At 48.8% G+C, this 12,850-nt stretch overlaps 6 protein-coding genes across 6 annotated transcripts; 3 read left to right on the top strand and 3 right to left on the bottom strand.

The window, feature by feature from the left end:
* Positions 1 to 103: 103 nt before the first annotated feature.
* On the top strand, positions 104 to 1,733 carry Pdw03_1208 (Flavin-binding monooxygenase-like protein; the record flags this gene model as incomplete). Its single annotated transcript, XM_014679458.1, has 2 exons — positions 104 to 391; positions 447 to 1,733. 2 exons carry the CDS (start codon positions 104 to 106, stop codon positions 1,731 to 1,733), a joined length of 1,575 nt encoding a protein of 524 aa, XP_014534944.1.
* A 204-nt stretch (positions 1,734 to 1,937) lies between these two features.
* Positions 1,938 to 2,695, bottom strand: Pdw03_1207 (NF-X1 finger and helicase domain protein; the record flags this gene model as incomplete). Its single annotated transcript, XM_014679457.1, has 3 exons — positions 1,938 to 2,347; positions 2,420 to 2,632; positions 2,683 to 2,695. The coding sequence occupies 3 exons, from the start codon at positions 2,693 to 2,695 to the stop codon at positions 1,938 to 1,940; spliced, it is 636 nt and encodes a 211-aa protein (XP_014534943.1).
* Positions 2,696 to 3,209: 514 nt separating this feature from the next.
* Pdw03_1206 (U3 small nucleolar ribonucleoprotein Lcp5, putative) lies at positions 3,210 to 4,349 on the bottom strand (the record flags this gene model as incomplete). The annotated part of the gene is made up of 1 exon (XM_014679456.1): positions 3,210 to 4,349. One exon carries the CDS (start codon positions 4,347 to 4,349, stop codon positions 3,210 to 3,212), a length of 1,140 nt encoding a protein of 379 aa, XP_014534942.1.
* Positions 4,350 to 4,713: 364 nt separating this feature from the next.
* Pdw03_1205 (Endosomal integral membrane protein (P24a), putative) lies at positions 4,714 to 6,830 on the top strand (the record flags this gene model as incomplete). The annotated part of the gene is made up of 4 exons (XM_014679455.1): positions 4,714 to 5,815; positions 5,870 to 6,207; positions 6,267 to 6,702; positions 6,763 to 6,830. 4 exons carry the CDS (start codon positions 4,714 to 4,716, stop codon positions 6,828 to 6,830), a joined length of 1,944 nt encoding a protein of 647 aa, XP_014534941.1.
* A 551-nt stretch (positions 6,831 to 7,381) lies between these two features.
* On the top strand, positions 7,382 to 8,255 carry Pdw03_1204 (Calcium sensor (NCS-1), putative; the record flags this gene model as incomplete). The annotated part of the gene is made up of 4 exons (XM_014679454.1): positions 7,382 to 7,392; positions 7,570 to 7,655; positions 7,726 to 8,021; positions 8,076 to 8,255. 4 exons carry the CDS (start codon positions 7,382 to 7,384, stop codon positions 8,253 to 8,255), a joined length of 573 nt encoding a protein of 190 aa, XP_014534940.1.
* An 823-nt stretch (positions 8,256 to 9,078) lies between these two features.
* On the bottom strand, positions 9,079 to 12,097 carry Pdw03_1203 (Kinesin family protein (KinA), putative; the record flags this gene model as incomplete). Its single annotated transcript, XM_014679453.1, has 5 exons — positions 9,079 to 9,307; positions 9,369 to 11,794; positions 11,849 to 11,943; positions 12,012 to 12,037; positions 12,093 to 12,097. 5 exons carry the CDS (start codon positions 12,095 to 12,097, stop codon positions 9,079 to 9,081), a joined length of 2,781 nt encoding a protein of 926 aa, XP_014534939.1.
* Between the last annotated feature and the right edge of the window lie 753 nt (positions 12,098 to 12,850).

The following is a 12,850-nucleotide window of genomic DNA, read 5'->3' as shown; positions in this document are numbered from 1 at the left end:
TGTAACAGAAGGCACAACGTCATAACGTCACAGCACTGGAAGTACAAATGTTTTGCTTCCTCGTTCTGTTTCTCAATTGTCCTCAATCTTCACGCACAACACCATGGGGTTTGAGTCTTTTGTCTCGGCGCTCTCGGCGTTCATCCGGCATCCATTCGTAGAGACCTTTACCTGGCTCTACATGGCTATGCAAGCCGTGTTGGTTTACATATTTTCTCCTATACCCCCACCCCCTGCCGCTCGAAATGCAAATCTGCCTCAAAAGAGAGTTGCAGTCATTGGTGCAGGCCTGACTGGTGTTTCCTCGGCTGCACACTGTGTTGGCAATGGCTTCGACGTTCAATTGTTTGAATCCAGATCTAGAGAACACGGACTGGGAGGCATCTGGAGTGTGAGTTCTACTTAACTTTTCAGTGAAATCAAAATTCCTGCTAATGCCTTTGTAGAGAGTCAATTCTACCTCCGCATTGCAAGTCCACAGTGTCATGTACCGTTTCCATCCTTCAGTCCAGTTCGACAGCGCATATCCCACCCAGCAACAGATCAAAGAGCAAATCGTCGATGTCTGGAAGAGATACGACCTGGAAAGACGCACTACATTTGATACTAAAGTCACGTCCGTGAAAAAGACCAAGAAAGGCCAGTGGATTATCAATAATGACGAGGAGAAGTATGGCCGCTTTGATGGCATCTTGGCCACAGTAGGCGTGTGCGGAGATCCTAAAATGCCACCACTGCCCAACCAGGAAAAGTTCAAGGGCCAAATCTACCACTCCTCTGAGTTAGATGGCAAAAATGCCACAGGCAAAAAGGTACTCATTGTGGGAGGAGGTGCCAGCGCCATCGAGGCCTTGGAGTTCGCTGTCAAAAATGAGGCTGCTGAGATTGATGTTCTTTCTCGGTCCGATAAATGGATTATTCCTCGAAATATCCTCGTTCAGTCACTGCTAGCGAGCAATATCTTCGGCCAGGAAACATCACTTTCGTGGATTCCCGAATGGTTCCTGCGCAAATTTTTCTATCGTGATCTTCAAGACATTGCGCCAACAGACAAGGGGATCTTTACCGGAACTCCGATGGCCAATGACGAGTTATTTTACCAGATACGCGAGGGCAAAGCCCACTGGTTGCGAGGTGATATCGTTTCTGTGGAAGAAAAGGGTGTGGTGTTTAATTATCGATCTAAAGGCGTCCCCAAAGGGGGGCTGGGCCACGAGCGACTGGTCGAAGGAGATATCATCGTCATGGCTACTGGGTTTAAACGGCCTTCATTGACCTTTTTGCCCGATGAGTGTTTCGATGAACCTTACGGACCACCCAGTTGGTATCTTCAAGTCTTCCCACCCAAGTACCCGGATATATGCGCAAACAACAGCACCTACGTCGACGCGATTGGTACAGTAGGCAATATGCACATTGGAATCTACACGCGATTCCTGCTCATGTTCTTGACCGATCCATTGACCAGACCTACTGAGGGGTGGATGAAGACCTGGATTGACTTCACCAGGTTCATGAAGTGTCTGGCACCCACAGCAGCATTTGACTTCTTTACGTATGCTGAACTGATCTACTGGTACTTCTTCGTCCTTGTTGTCAACCCGTTCCGTTGGAAGTGGGCTTTGTTTGTGTTCTTTGGCATTGGTCGAGGCCTACCCTTGAAATTTGTGGAACAAGAAAACTCGTTCCGCAGGGGGCTAAAGAAACAACGCAAGTCAAAGAAAGCTCACTGAACTGGGTTTTCTATGAAATTTGGCCAATGCCGTGATGAAGGATGTGTGTGATAAGTGGAAGCGAAGAGGGTCATCATAAGGTGAACGAGATGCTTTGTTGGTGGTTATGGTCTGGAAGACAATTGCCAAGAAGTGTTTGATACGAAAGCAGACAAAGAGTACTGTAGTCAACGATTTCCACGTGAAGATAGAGATATAGGTCTATCACTGCCCTTCAATCTCTGGGATCTTCTTCTCCATGTTGTAAGCCAAATTGCCCCCTCGCAAGAAGCGGCCTGGGATATAACCCTCCTCTTCCAGCCACAGTATAGGCCATAGCAAAGTCACACCCAGGGCACAGAAAAGGGTTGCAATGAGATGCCAACCGAAAACAATCCAATACCCAATATGCGGCATGACAAACTTGATAAACTCTGATGTTTGATAAAGATCTTCTTGCTTAGAAATGTAGTACAGCAAATGGCCGCCATTGGTCACAGCATCGCTCTTGACTGAGTCGTACGTCAGATCCAAGACCGTTGTGAGAGTCACCGGGGCGACATGGAATGGAACAAGCCAAATGGAGAAGATTTGTGACATATTCACATAGAGTTTGAGCTTATCTTCATCAAATGCTAGAGGATTGGTCAGAGTTTTCTGTCAAAACTATGCCATCCACAACCTTGAAACTTCTCGTATTGACATACCAATAGAATGAATCTCCAGCTCGATCCGGGGTGACATGATCTTATACCATTGAAAAATCCTTGAGACCCACCATCTGCTACCTTCAAAATTGGGCACTCGGCAAAATGGATGAACAAAAGATGCATTGCTGGTGAAATACCGCTCAAGGACGGATTCTTGCAAAGACGGCGGCGACTGTGTCAGACGCTGGATAACGGAAGGTATTTCGGCCACTGTAGGGATGATCAGAAGGTAAGTATAGAAGAACAGACTGATAGCGTACCTGGATTTTCCATTTTGATCAAAGTTCAATGAGCGTTGTTGGATATAAAAAAACAAAAGATGTCAAGAGTTGGATCCGGAGGAGATGACGTCATGCTCGACTGTTCAGCCCTTTTAACATGTGAATGTCATGTATCGTGCCTTGTCACCTCAAGTTGGGAGCCATCCGGTTAACATAGCGCCTCTTGAACGAGTGTGGAATTATGATCGATTTAACATGATTTAAACACGCCATAGATGTACTATTTCCGTCCGCCCTAGAAGGAATATGCCAGATGCCGGTCTTTGTCGGCATGCCGAGTCAACATCTTCCGGCGGTGAGGCATGATTATACATAGGTGAACATGCATACACAGCCATAGACTGAATTGATTTGGTAAAATCACATCGCTCAATTTATGTCGCAGAATGTAGATAGTGAATATGCATTGGTCAAGATTGACCTTGGGTGTTCAAGTAAATTCCAAAGTGATTGAATTCCAGAAAGAAACGCCTTTGAACAGAATGATCAGCGGTTGCAACCACATTTTACCGCTTCCAGCTGTCAACCTTCTTTCGTCGCTTGTCGAAGATCTGACCCATACCAACACCATCACCGCGCTGCCCGTCCTCATTGCGGACTCGCTTCCGACTCTTTTCGAGCGCGGCTCCGTTGCTTTTGGTTCTCCGGGTGAGATGTTCAATATTATCTGCGCCCTCATTGAGCCCCTTCCATTCATCACCACCGTACGTAGTATCCTTTCCGCGACCACGTTTGGCCAATTCCTTCTTAGTCTCTTTCGGCAAGCGGACAAAGTTGGTCTCTTCGTAGGTGGTACGCTCTGCCTCGCGCTCTCGGTCCTTCTTAGACTTGACTGTTCGGCCACCATCAATGATTGTGCTGCCGATACTGGGCTCAGCCATGGGCGCGGACGACATTTCAGCGCTGACAAATTCGTCGATGACATTGGATCGAATCGGCCTGCGATCCTGGCGTTCGCGACGCTCCGTCGTTGGCAGGGAAGTTGGCATGATCCTTGGGGGGCGATAAATGCCATCTCCGGGTCCTTCGACAGCGCCCTTCGAGGGATGGGTTTTCTTCTGGTCGGCCACTCCCTTGGAGAAAGCAGAGACATTAGGTCGGTAGGCCATTTCATCGATGTCCTCTTCATCCTCACTACCACTCGCGTTTTCGTCCTCATTGGATGAGGCTTCGCTTTCTGACGTCGCGGCTTTGCGGCTTTTCTTAGTCTTAGTCGGCTGAGATTTCTCTGTCCGCTCCACATCCTCTGCGGCCTTGATGACCTTGTCTATTTGGTACTTCAATCTTCCTTCCAAAGGACGAACACCACGCTCGAGGAATACCCGAAGCTCGATCAATTTCTTGCGAATATCATCTTCGAGGGAGTTGTCCATGGATTGGCTCTTTTCTTTCGGGATTTGTTTCGCGGAAACATTTCGCAATTGGAATATGATCAGGAATACGAGGTTTTGCAAGTAGGAGAGGAGGATTTCGCTCTTGGTGTCGAGGAGAGAGATGCCGTCTTGGGGAGGCTCGATCGTAACATCGGAAGGCGCATCCTTGTGTGACTTGGGCAGAGAGGATGCAGTTGTCGACAGACATGTATTTAGAGTCTCGAGCAATGTCGATAGACTTTGAGGGCGTGCAGATGCCTGTCCTGTAGCCATGATTGAGAGTCGATGCCTTACAGAGAACAATAATTTCTGAAACAAAAATTTTTGGCCGCTTGGACGATAAGCCGGGTCACATGAGATAAGTTCAAGGCACCAAGGCATCAAGCCAGGCACGCTTAGATCGTCATTGCCAGTCCGTCACCTGCAATTTGTTGCTTTGCCGTTTTACCTTTTTTCGAGCATCGCAAGTTTCTCACGGATGAGACCGTGATTCTCTCTTTTTTGAGTAGCTTCTCGCTGTAAGCAAACCACTTTTCCTTCATGATCACCTATTGAGACCTAGCTCTACTCCTATCCTCTCCCAAGCAAACAATTGAGGCTGATTTCCAGGCTCCCAAATTCTATAGAGGTACTCAACATGCGGTTCACCGATCGAGCCTTTTTCATCTCATCAACTCTACTAGCAATTCTTTCTTTGACTACGGCTTTTTACCTGCCAGGCGTTGCACCGACCTCCTATGACGAAGAACAAGCAGTTCCACTTTATGTCAACCACCTCACCCCCAGCCTCTCTCGCGATGATCAGCTTCATTCTGTCTTTTCATATGACTACTACCATCCGGCATTTGGGTTTTGCCGACCTGCGGACGGTCCTAAAGATGTGAGGGAATCTCTAGGGAGCATTCTATTCGGTGATCGAATCCGTACCTCACCATTCGAGCTTCGCATGGCAAAGAACGAGACGTGCAAATCGATATGTGCAGAGGCCAAATTTGATGCCCGTAGCGCCAAGTGGACCAACCGTCGGATCGCTCAGGGCTACAACATCAACTGGATTGTGGATGGGCTGCCAGCCGCGCAGTTGAACTATGACAGTGTTACCAAGACGAAATTCTACAACCCCGGGTTCTCTCTGGGTGAGCTAGATGACAGCGGGCAGGCTCTTCTCAACAATCACTACGATATTGTGATTGATTACCATAAGGTGGGCTTTGGTGGCAAGGATAAATATCGCGTTGTTGGAGTGCTTGTCCAGCCCGAGTCTCGCAAAGACTCTCGGAATTTAGAAGGTGGAACCGCTGAATGTGGTACCCAGGGCAATGGTCTTACGCTCAACGAGGATGGGGAGACTACAGTCACCTGGACGTACAGTGTATACTGGAAGGAGTCCCCCACAGTCTGGGCTACCCGGTGGGATAAATATCTTCATGTCTATGACCCCAAGATTCACTGGTTTTCTCTCATCAACTCGGCTGTTTTTGTGGTTTTCCTCGTGGGTATGGTCAGCATGATTCTAGTCCGCGCACTTAGGAAGGACATTGCTCGTTATAACCGGCTGGATTCGTTCAACCTGGAGGATTTGGATAGCACTTCGGCTGCAATCGAAGACGGAGTCCAGGAGGATTCTGGCTGGAAGTTGGTCCATGGCGACGTCTTCCGGTGCCCCAAGTCTCCCTTGCTGCTGAGTGTGATGGTTGGCAACGGCGCCCAGCTGTTTATGATGACCGGTGTGACTGTCGGTAGGTAGTCAGACTCATGCTCTTGTCTTCTTGGGTACTCATCTTTATCTTTAGCATTTGCCCTACTTGGCCTACTTTCTCCTTCCAACCGTGGATTTCTCGCTACTGCCATTCTCCTGATTTCCGCCCTTTTCGGTGGTATCGGTGGTTACGTGTCAGCGAGAGTGTATAAGACATTCGGTGGCGATGCTTGGAGGCGCAACATTATCATGACACCTTTGTTCACCCCTGGCGTTATATTTGGTACTTTCTTCACGCTGAATCTCTTTGTTTGGGCAAAGGGATCCAGCGGTGCGGTACCATTTGGAACCATGTTGGCATTGGTCTTGATCTGGTTTGTTATCAGTGTGCCATTGAGCGTGGCAGGCAGCTGGTTGGGTTTCAAGCAACCGGTACTATCATCCCGCCCCCCAATATGCTGACATCCAAATATCTAATTTCTTCGCAACAGCCACTTGAGGGTCCTACAAAGACCAATCAAATTCCCCGACAAATTCCTCCGATGGCCGGTAGTCTGCGCACAATTCCGTCGATTCTGCTTACCGGAATTCTTCCCTTCGGTGCAATTTTCGTCGAGCTGTACTTCATAATGACCTCCCTCTGGACTAACAAGATCTACTACATGTTCGGGTTCCTGTTCCTTTGCTACGGCCTGATGATTATGACCTCTGCAGCTACTACCGTCTTACTGGTGTATTTCTTGCTATGTGCAGAGAACTACCGGTGGCACTGGCGCGCATTCATAGGCGCGGGCATGACCGGAGGATATGTCTTTGTGAATGCGCTCATTTTCTGGGCGACACGAGTCAGCTTCGGTGGGTTGACGGGAGCGGTGCTCTATGTGGGCTATTCTGCGTTAATCGCCTTCGTTGTGTTCATTCTGACTGGTACGTTTTCATTCCCGCGTCTTCCGGATGGGCGTTCTTTTTTTGCTGACTTGTGTCCAGGTTCTATTGGCTTCTTCGCCAGTTGGGCATTCATTCACCGTATCTATGGCTCAATCAAGGTGGATTGAAGGTCTCCCTATTGGTGCTTCTAACATAAAGCCTTGCATGTTGAGTCTTCACGGGAGAAGACTTCCCTGTTCTTCGGTTGTTGTTGTTGTTGTTTTTTTTTGGTTCTCATTTTTTCATTTAAAAAGCACTTTCCTCATTGCTTGGAGAGGTCTGCCTCATCGCAGTTAGATTGCAATTATTCCGTGAAGAAATGAATGTGGACTGATATGTATATACGCCGATAATGAGAGTCAAGTTGATAGCAAAGTGCCAAGGCCAGGGCCTCGGCATGTTCTGGACTCCCCCGTTCTCTCCTTCTCGCCACCTTCATCTTCAACCTCTTTTCCATCTTTAGAACCGCCCTAAATTCTTGTGGTATTTCACTTGTCGTCCTGTTTCATCTTCCATCGCTAGGGACACCCCTTGCGTAATACAACTAGCCACTCCTCAGTCACAGATCCCGCCTGTTTTTACCCCGCGTCACCACTCCGAGCCCATTGCAAGGCCGTCTCTCGCCGATTTGGTTTGAAGTTGGGGCGTTTGGTACTGTTCTCGAGGGGTCTTTCTGACCATGGGAAAGTCGTAAGTTCTATCATCCTCTCACTTTTTTGAAATAGCGGTGGAACCGACCCGCGAACTTCAGAATACGCGTTTATCTCAAGGGGAGTCAGGACTAAAAGACCTATGCCTTCGGTCTGATATGTTGAAAATCACGCGAACCTGATTGCAGAGACCCCGCGCTGACCCCGTGTCCCGCAGTCAATCAAAGCTTTCGCCAACGCAGCTTGAGGAGCTGCAAAGGGCAACACATTTTGATAAGAAGGAGCTACAGCAATGGTATAAGGGTATGCAGATAATAACGGATCACATCTATGACAAATTACAAGAGCGATAGCTGATTGTGGGCGTCTCCAGGATTCCTCAAGGACTGCCCGTCCGGTACCCTGACCAAGGAAGAGTTCCAGAAAATCTACCGGCAGTTCTTCCCCTTTGGCGACCCATCCTCCTTTGCCAATTATGTCTTTCGCGTTTTTGATTCGGATAACAGTGGTATGATCGATTTCAAAGAGTTTATCTGCGCCCTTTCCGTGACTTCGCGGGGCAAGATGGAGGATAAGCTGGATTGGGCATTCCAATTATATGATATTGATGGCGATGGAAAAATCACTTATGATGAAATGCTGGCCATTGTCGAGGCGATCTACAAGATGGTACGTAACATCGAGGTTGTGAGTTCAATATCCTACTCACTAACGAGAATGCAGGTTGGATCCATGGTGAAACTCCCCGAAGATGAAGATACCCCGGAGAAACGTGTACGGAAGATCTTCCGGATGATGGACAAGGATGAGAATGGCAGTCTCGACATTGAGGAATTTAAAGAAGGCAGCAAACGGGATGAAACCATCGTTAGTGCCTTGTCGCTTTATGACGGATTGGTTTAGATTGTTGCTTGGGCGGATACTGGCGCAATGAGAGGCATTCTCTTTTGGACGGGCGAGGGGGATGCTTGCACATTCTCCAAATTTTTTTCCTTTATTTTCTCTATCTTCTCTGTTTCTTTAGTTTATTTTGTGCTCCTGTCTTCATCTTTTCGATTACCCCTCATGTCTTTGTATCTTTGTACATTTGAGACAAGTACAGTACGATCTTGGTAACTGGTGCAGTGTGCGTATACAATGTCTATGAGCTTAGCCTTGGACTTTGATTTTGATCCGACTTGGACTGTGTGCTACTTGACATTAGCCTTACAAAATAGTTACATTATAGTCTCAAGGCAGAGTGAGAATAGTGAGCTAGCTGGCTTTGACGGGGATATAATCAAGCCATAATCATTTCATGTATAGTAGTAGGTCACATCAAAATCACTCAAGTCGGCCTGCAGACCAAGTACCAGCTCTTATCCATTCTATCAGGAATTGATGTACAAGGGTATTGAGAAGGCGCAAGAGCCAGTCTCCAGCAAGCAGGGCGCGATCTAGTGTACTGGAATGAAAATTGCAAGAAAACATGAGAACGAGACATATGTATCAAAAATCACATCAGAAAAAAGACGAAAAGCCTGCTGATCAGATGATCAGAGAAGTAAAGAAGAAACTCGTGAGACAGCGTAAAGAGGAATCAATATAGATCAACGTCAGCCAATATCAACCACATGCTAGTGAAAGAAGCGCGAATTGCACGAGATCAAGGGCGCACGGCAGACAGCCATCAAGCCTCAGAAGCAGTTGTGCAAGGAACGAGCAGCTTTCTGATAGTGGGTTAAGATCATCGGCGATCAAAAAACCAGCTGCTGCGCTTTCCGGTCGCTTCTTGCGATTGTGCGCCCGAGACGTTCGCATTCCCCGGCCCGTCACCACCCCCCCGTAGTGGCTTCGCGATGCGTGAACCCCCGAAACTGAAACTCGCATTCCCATCCATGCTCGGTAAGCCGCGGGTAGAACCTTGCTTCGCTGCTTCGAGGCGTTCCTTGACAGCGGTGAGTTGAGCTTCGAATCTATCAGCGTAGTCAGTATCGAGTGTCAGGCAAAAATCCGGCGAGACGAGTCAATGCATACCGGTGGTTGGCCTGGGTAAGCTTCTCTTGGCTCTCCTGGAGCAGGGCTTCCAGGCTGGCAATGCGCTCGTTTCTTGCAATCAATTTTCGCTCGGCAATTGCCACCTCCTTCTTCAGGCTACTGTTTTGTTCCACGAGTTGACGCTGTACATGCGTTAATTGCTCGAGGTTGCGCTCCAAGAAGGCCATCTTCTTCTGCTGGGCCCGGTTGTTTGATGATCGAAGGACGTTGTTATACTGCTCTCGTGCATCGTCCAAGGAGATTTCCAACTCGACGACACGCTCGCAGCGATTCTGCAGGTCACGCATGAGAGATTTCTTCATGGCATCGAACTCGGTGATCTGCTGCTGCAAAGTTTTGCTTGCAGCACCATTTGTGGAGGTTCGGGACTGGGTGTCGACAAGCGATTGTCGCAACTTGGTCAGCTCCTCGTCCTTGCGCGAAATGTCAGAACGAAGATCATCGGCCGCCGCAGTCTCGGCCTCCTTCTTTGTCACGTAAACTTGCTCTAACCGTTCTCGAATCTCTTCCACGTCGCCTTCGTCTAGATTGCGTGTCAAGAGACCCTCATACTCTTGTTGAAGGTCATCTAGTCTCTTTTCCAAGTCTGCACGGCGGCTGTCCTGCAGCTCGCCAAAGTCACTTCGGTCGTTCACGGTCAGCTCGGCTTGTCGGATAAAGCCCTGCGCCTCAAGAAGATTCGTGCGAATGTCAAGGATGTCATCTGGTGCAATCACTTCACCTTCAGAGCTGATTCGGTGTAGAGCATCGACGCGCTGGATAAGGTCCTGCAGCTTACGTTCGTTGTCGGAGAACACGTCGCCACCAAGGTCAAATCCAGCCATCATCTTGGCCATCTTTTCGGTTTTCTTCTTTTCCTTCTCATCAAGTGCCGCAGTGGTTTCCTTTGCCCTCATTCGGACATCCAGAAGCTGCTGCTTCACTTCATCTAGCTCGCTTGTAAGTTCCGAGTTGGCTTCCCGGAGGCCATCCATGGTGATGGCGGCTTCCTTGCTCTCGTAGGAAACCTTCTCGAGCTGCATGCGGAGCTCGTTGACCTCTGTGCCCAAGCGCTCATTATCCTTGCCGGTTCGTGCGCCATTCTCCTTCATAGACCTGAGCTCGTCGCGTGCCTCGCGGAGGCTGCGCTCCACGTTGACAATGTGTGACTCCTTCTCCGAGAGCTGGTCTTGGAATTCATTTTCACGGCGCAAGAATTCCTCACGCTCGTCCTTCTCCAGCACCAGGCTCGGAGTGCTGGACCGATCTCCAACCCGTGAATCTGGGCGCGGGGTTTCCGAACGTGCAGTCTCCTGTAAACGGGAGGGGGTGCCTGGTCGTGGAGCACGAGCTTCAGTCTTCGCGGCACTGACAAGTTCACTTCCTCGCGAGGGAGTCCATTGGTCCTTGGGAACGCTATCACCGCTACGCCACATGCTAACTTCGCCCTCAAGCGCTGAGATGTAGTTTTCGAAATTCGTCATTTGACTTTGCGCCTTGCGCAGCAGTTGCTTCATCTCCGTTGAGCTCAGCTCTGCATTGACCTTGGCCTTGTTCTTGATGGCCTTGGCGCGCACTCCGAAACGCAAAGTTGAGATTGTTTCCGCATCGTTGTAGCTGCTGGGCGAGCAGTTGATGATCAAGGTCGTTCGAGAGTTACCACCGAGGGATTCTTGGAGAATACGAGTGAGTTTGGAGTCACGGTAAGGAATATGTGTCGATTTGCCGTCGGTCAGTGCGTTGATGACCATTCCTAGTGCACTCAAACTCTTGTTGATCTTCTTGGCCTCCTCCAGAGTCTGGCCACTTGCACCGGTCTTTCCGACCTTTTCACTACCAGCCAAATCCACCAAAAACAACTGACCACTCTTGGCGGACCCAGTTTCGACATTCTTCTGGGTGACGGTAATAACGAATATGGAGTGGGAGCGAGACGATTCCTGGTTCATGTTGGTTGCAGCGACAGCGCGTGCTGCTCCTCCTCGGCGCATCACTTCGTAGACCTCCTGCACGCTAGATACGTAGACTTCCAGCAATCCTTTGACGTAAACTCCGCGCGCTTTCTCCTCGTGAACTGGTAGGTTGTCGTTTTGAGGCATGAGTAAATCACGAATCCGCTCCATGTAAATTTCCATATAGCTGACCCGTACGGTGTACTCGATGTTGCTCGGGCTAGTCAGGATGCTGGCAAAGATTTGCTCAATCATGCGAGGAATGATACCTTTCCCTATGTCATCATCGATGTCGGAACCCATCATCGTATATGATTTTCCGGCACCAGTCTGACCATAGGCAAAAACAGTTCCGTTATATCCATTGAGAATATCGTCCACGGTCGGTCGGATAGAGAAGTCGAAGATGTCATTTTGCGCGGTGTCCATAGGGAACACTCGGTCAAAGGTGAAGGCCCCTGTGCCCTCTCGGGACTAAAGGGTTTGTCAATATAGTCGTCATGGGTTTTAGCTTTAGTTTCGACTCACGTTGATGCTACACGACTCTTCATTCTCAAATTCGACGATAGGCTTACCCCCAGAGGCCAATTCGACTTTGTTTTGAGGACGAAACCTAGCAACCACTATATATGTATGTCAGTCTCAATCCCAGTAAAATGCGCCTTGTTTTGTTGTGCCAGTCTGTGCATACCCTTGATGGTGTTCGACCCCGCGGACCTGTGAAACCATATTAGTGATGGCCAACGCACGATGGGGTCGAATTTATACTCACGCCATATTTGTAGAGTGTGACTTGGCTATGACAAGCGCAAGCTAGAAGAGAGACCTCGAAAAGGGGTAAGTGAGCCTCTGAGTTCGTCGGAGGGGTTCAAATAGAAACTCGTCTGTTGCGGTGTGCAATGGCTCGGAGGAGGGGGTAGAGGACCAAGGGGTCCACGTGCACCGTGGACCAAGATACTCCAGGAATGGAGAGAAAGATAAAACAGCAGTCAGGCCGCAAAGAAAGGACGGCCAAACCAAGAAGACCTACAACGGAAATTTGCAGGGGAGGGGATTGACGCGAAAGAGTGGGATTTCAACTGTTGACAGTCACCCCGTTTGGGCTTACCGCCCCCGGACTCGGATATGCAACCACCCTGCAGATAAGCTTAATGTACAGGGAGCTATACATGGAAGCATGTTTTTGAACATCTCAATACTTGCATTCCCATTTATATTTTCTACAATGTATGTGCCAAGGGATCAAAGTACAAGGTTTGCAAGAAAGGAAGGCTTATGCACTAAAAACTATGAGACTGATCTTGTAAAACATACACTTGCGTGGCATGACTTGGGGAGGGATGAATAATCATGAACTAGAGATATCCAAAAAGAGATGAAAAAAGAGAGAGGAAAAAAAAGATGACGTCAAGTAAAAACGGGTGAGGCAAAGAATACACAACCTGAAAGAATAAGATACCAAGCGCCGGAAACCCCATGCTGTGCAGATCAAACGATCAAACCGCTGTGCTCACTCACAAGATTATCAGC

This window comes from Penicillium digitatum, chromosome 4 (assembly GCF_016767815.1).
Source record: "Penicillium digitatum chromosome 4, complete sequence".
Taxonomy (NCBI): domain Eukaryota; kingdom Fungi; phylum Ascomycota; class Eurotiomycetes; order Eurotiales; family Aspergillaceae; genus Penicillium; species Penicillium digitatum.
This window is presented reverse-complemented; position numbering and strand designations above follow the sequence as displayed.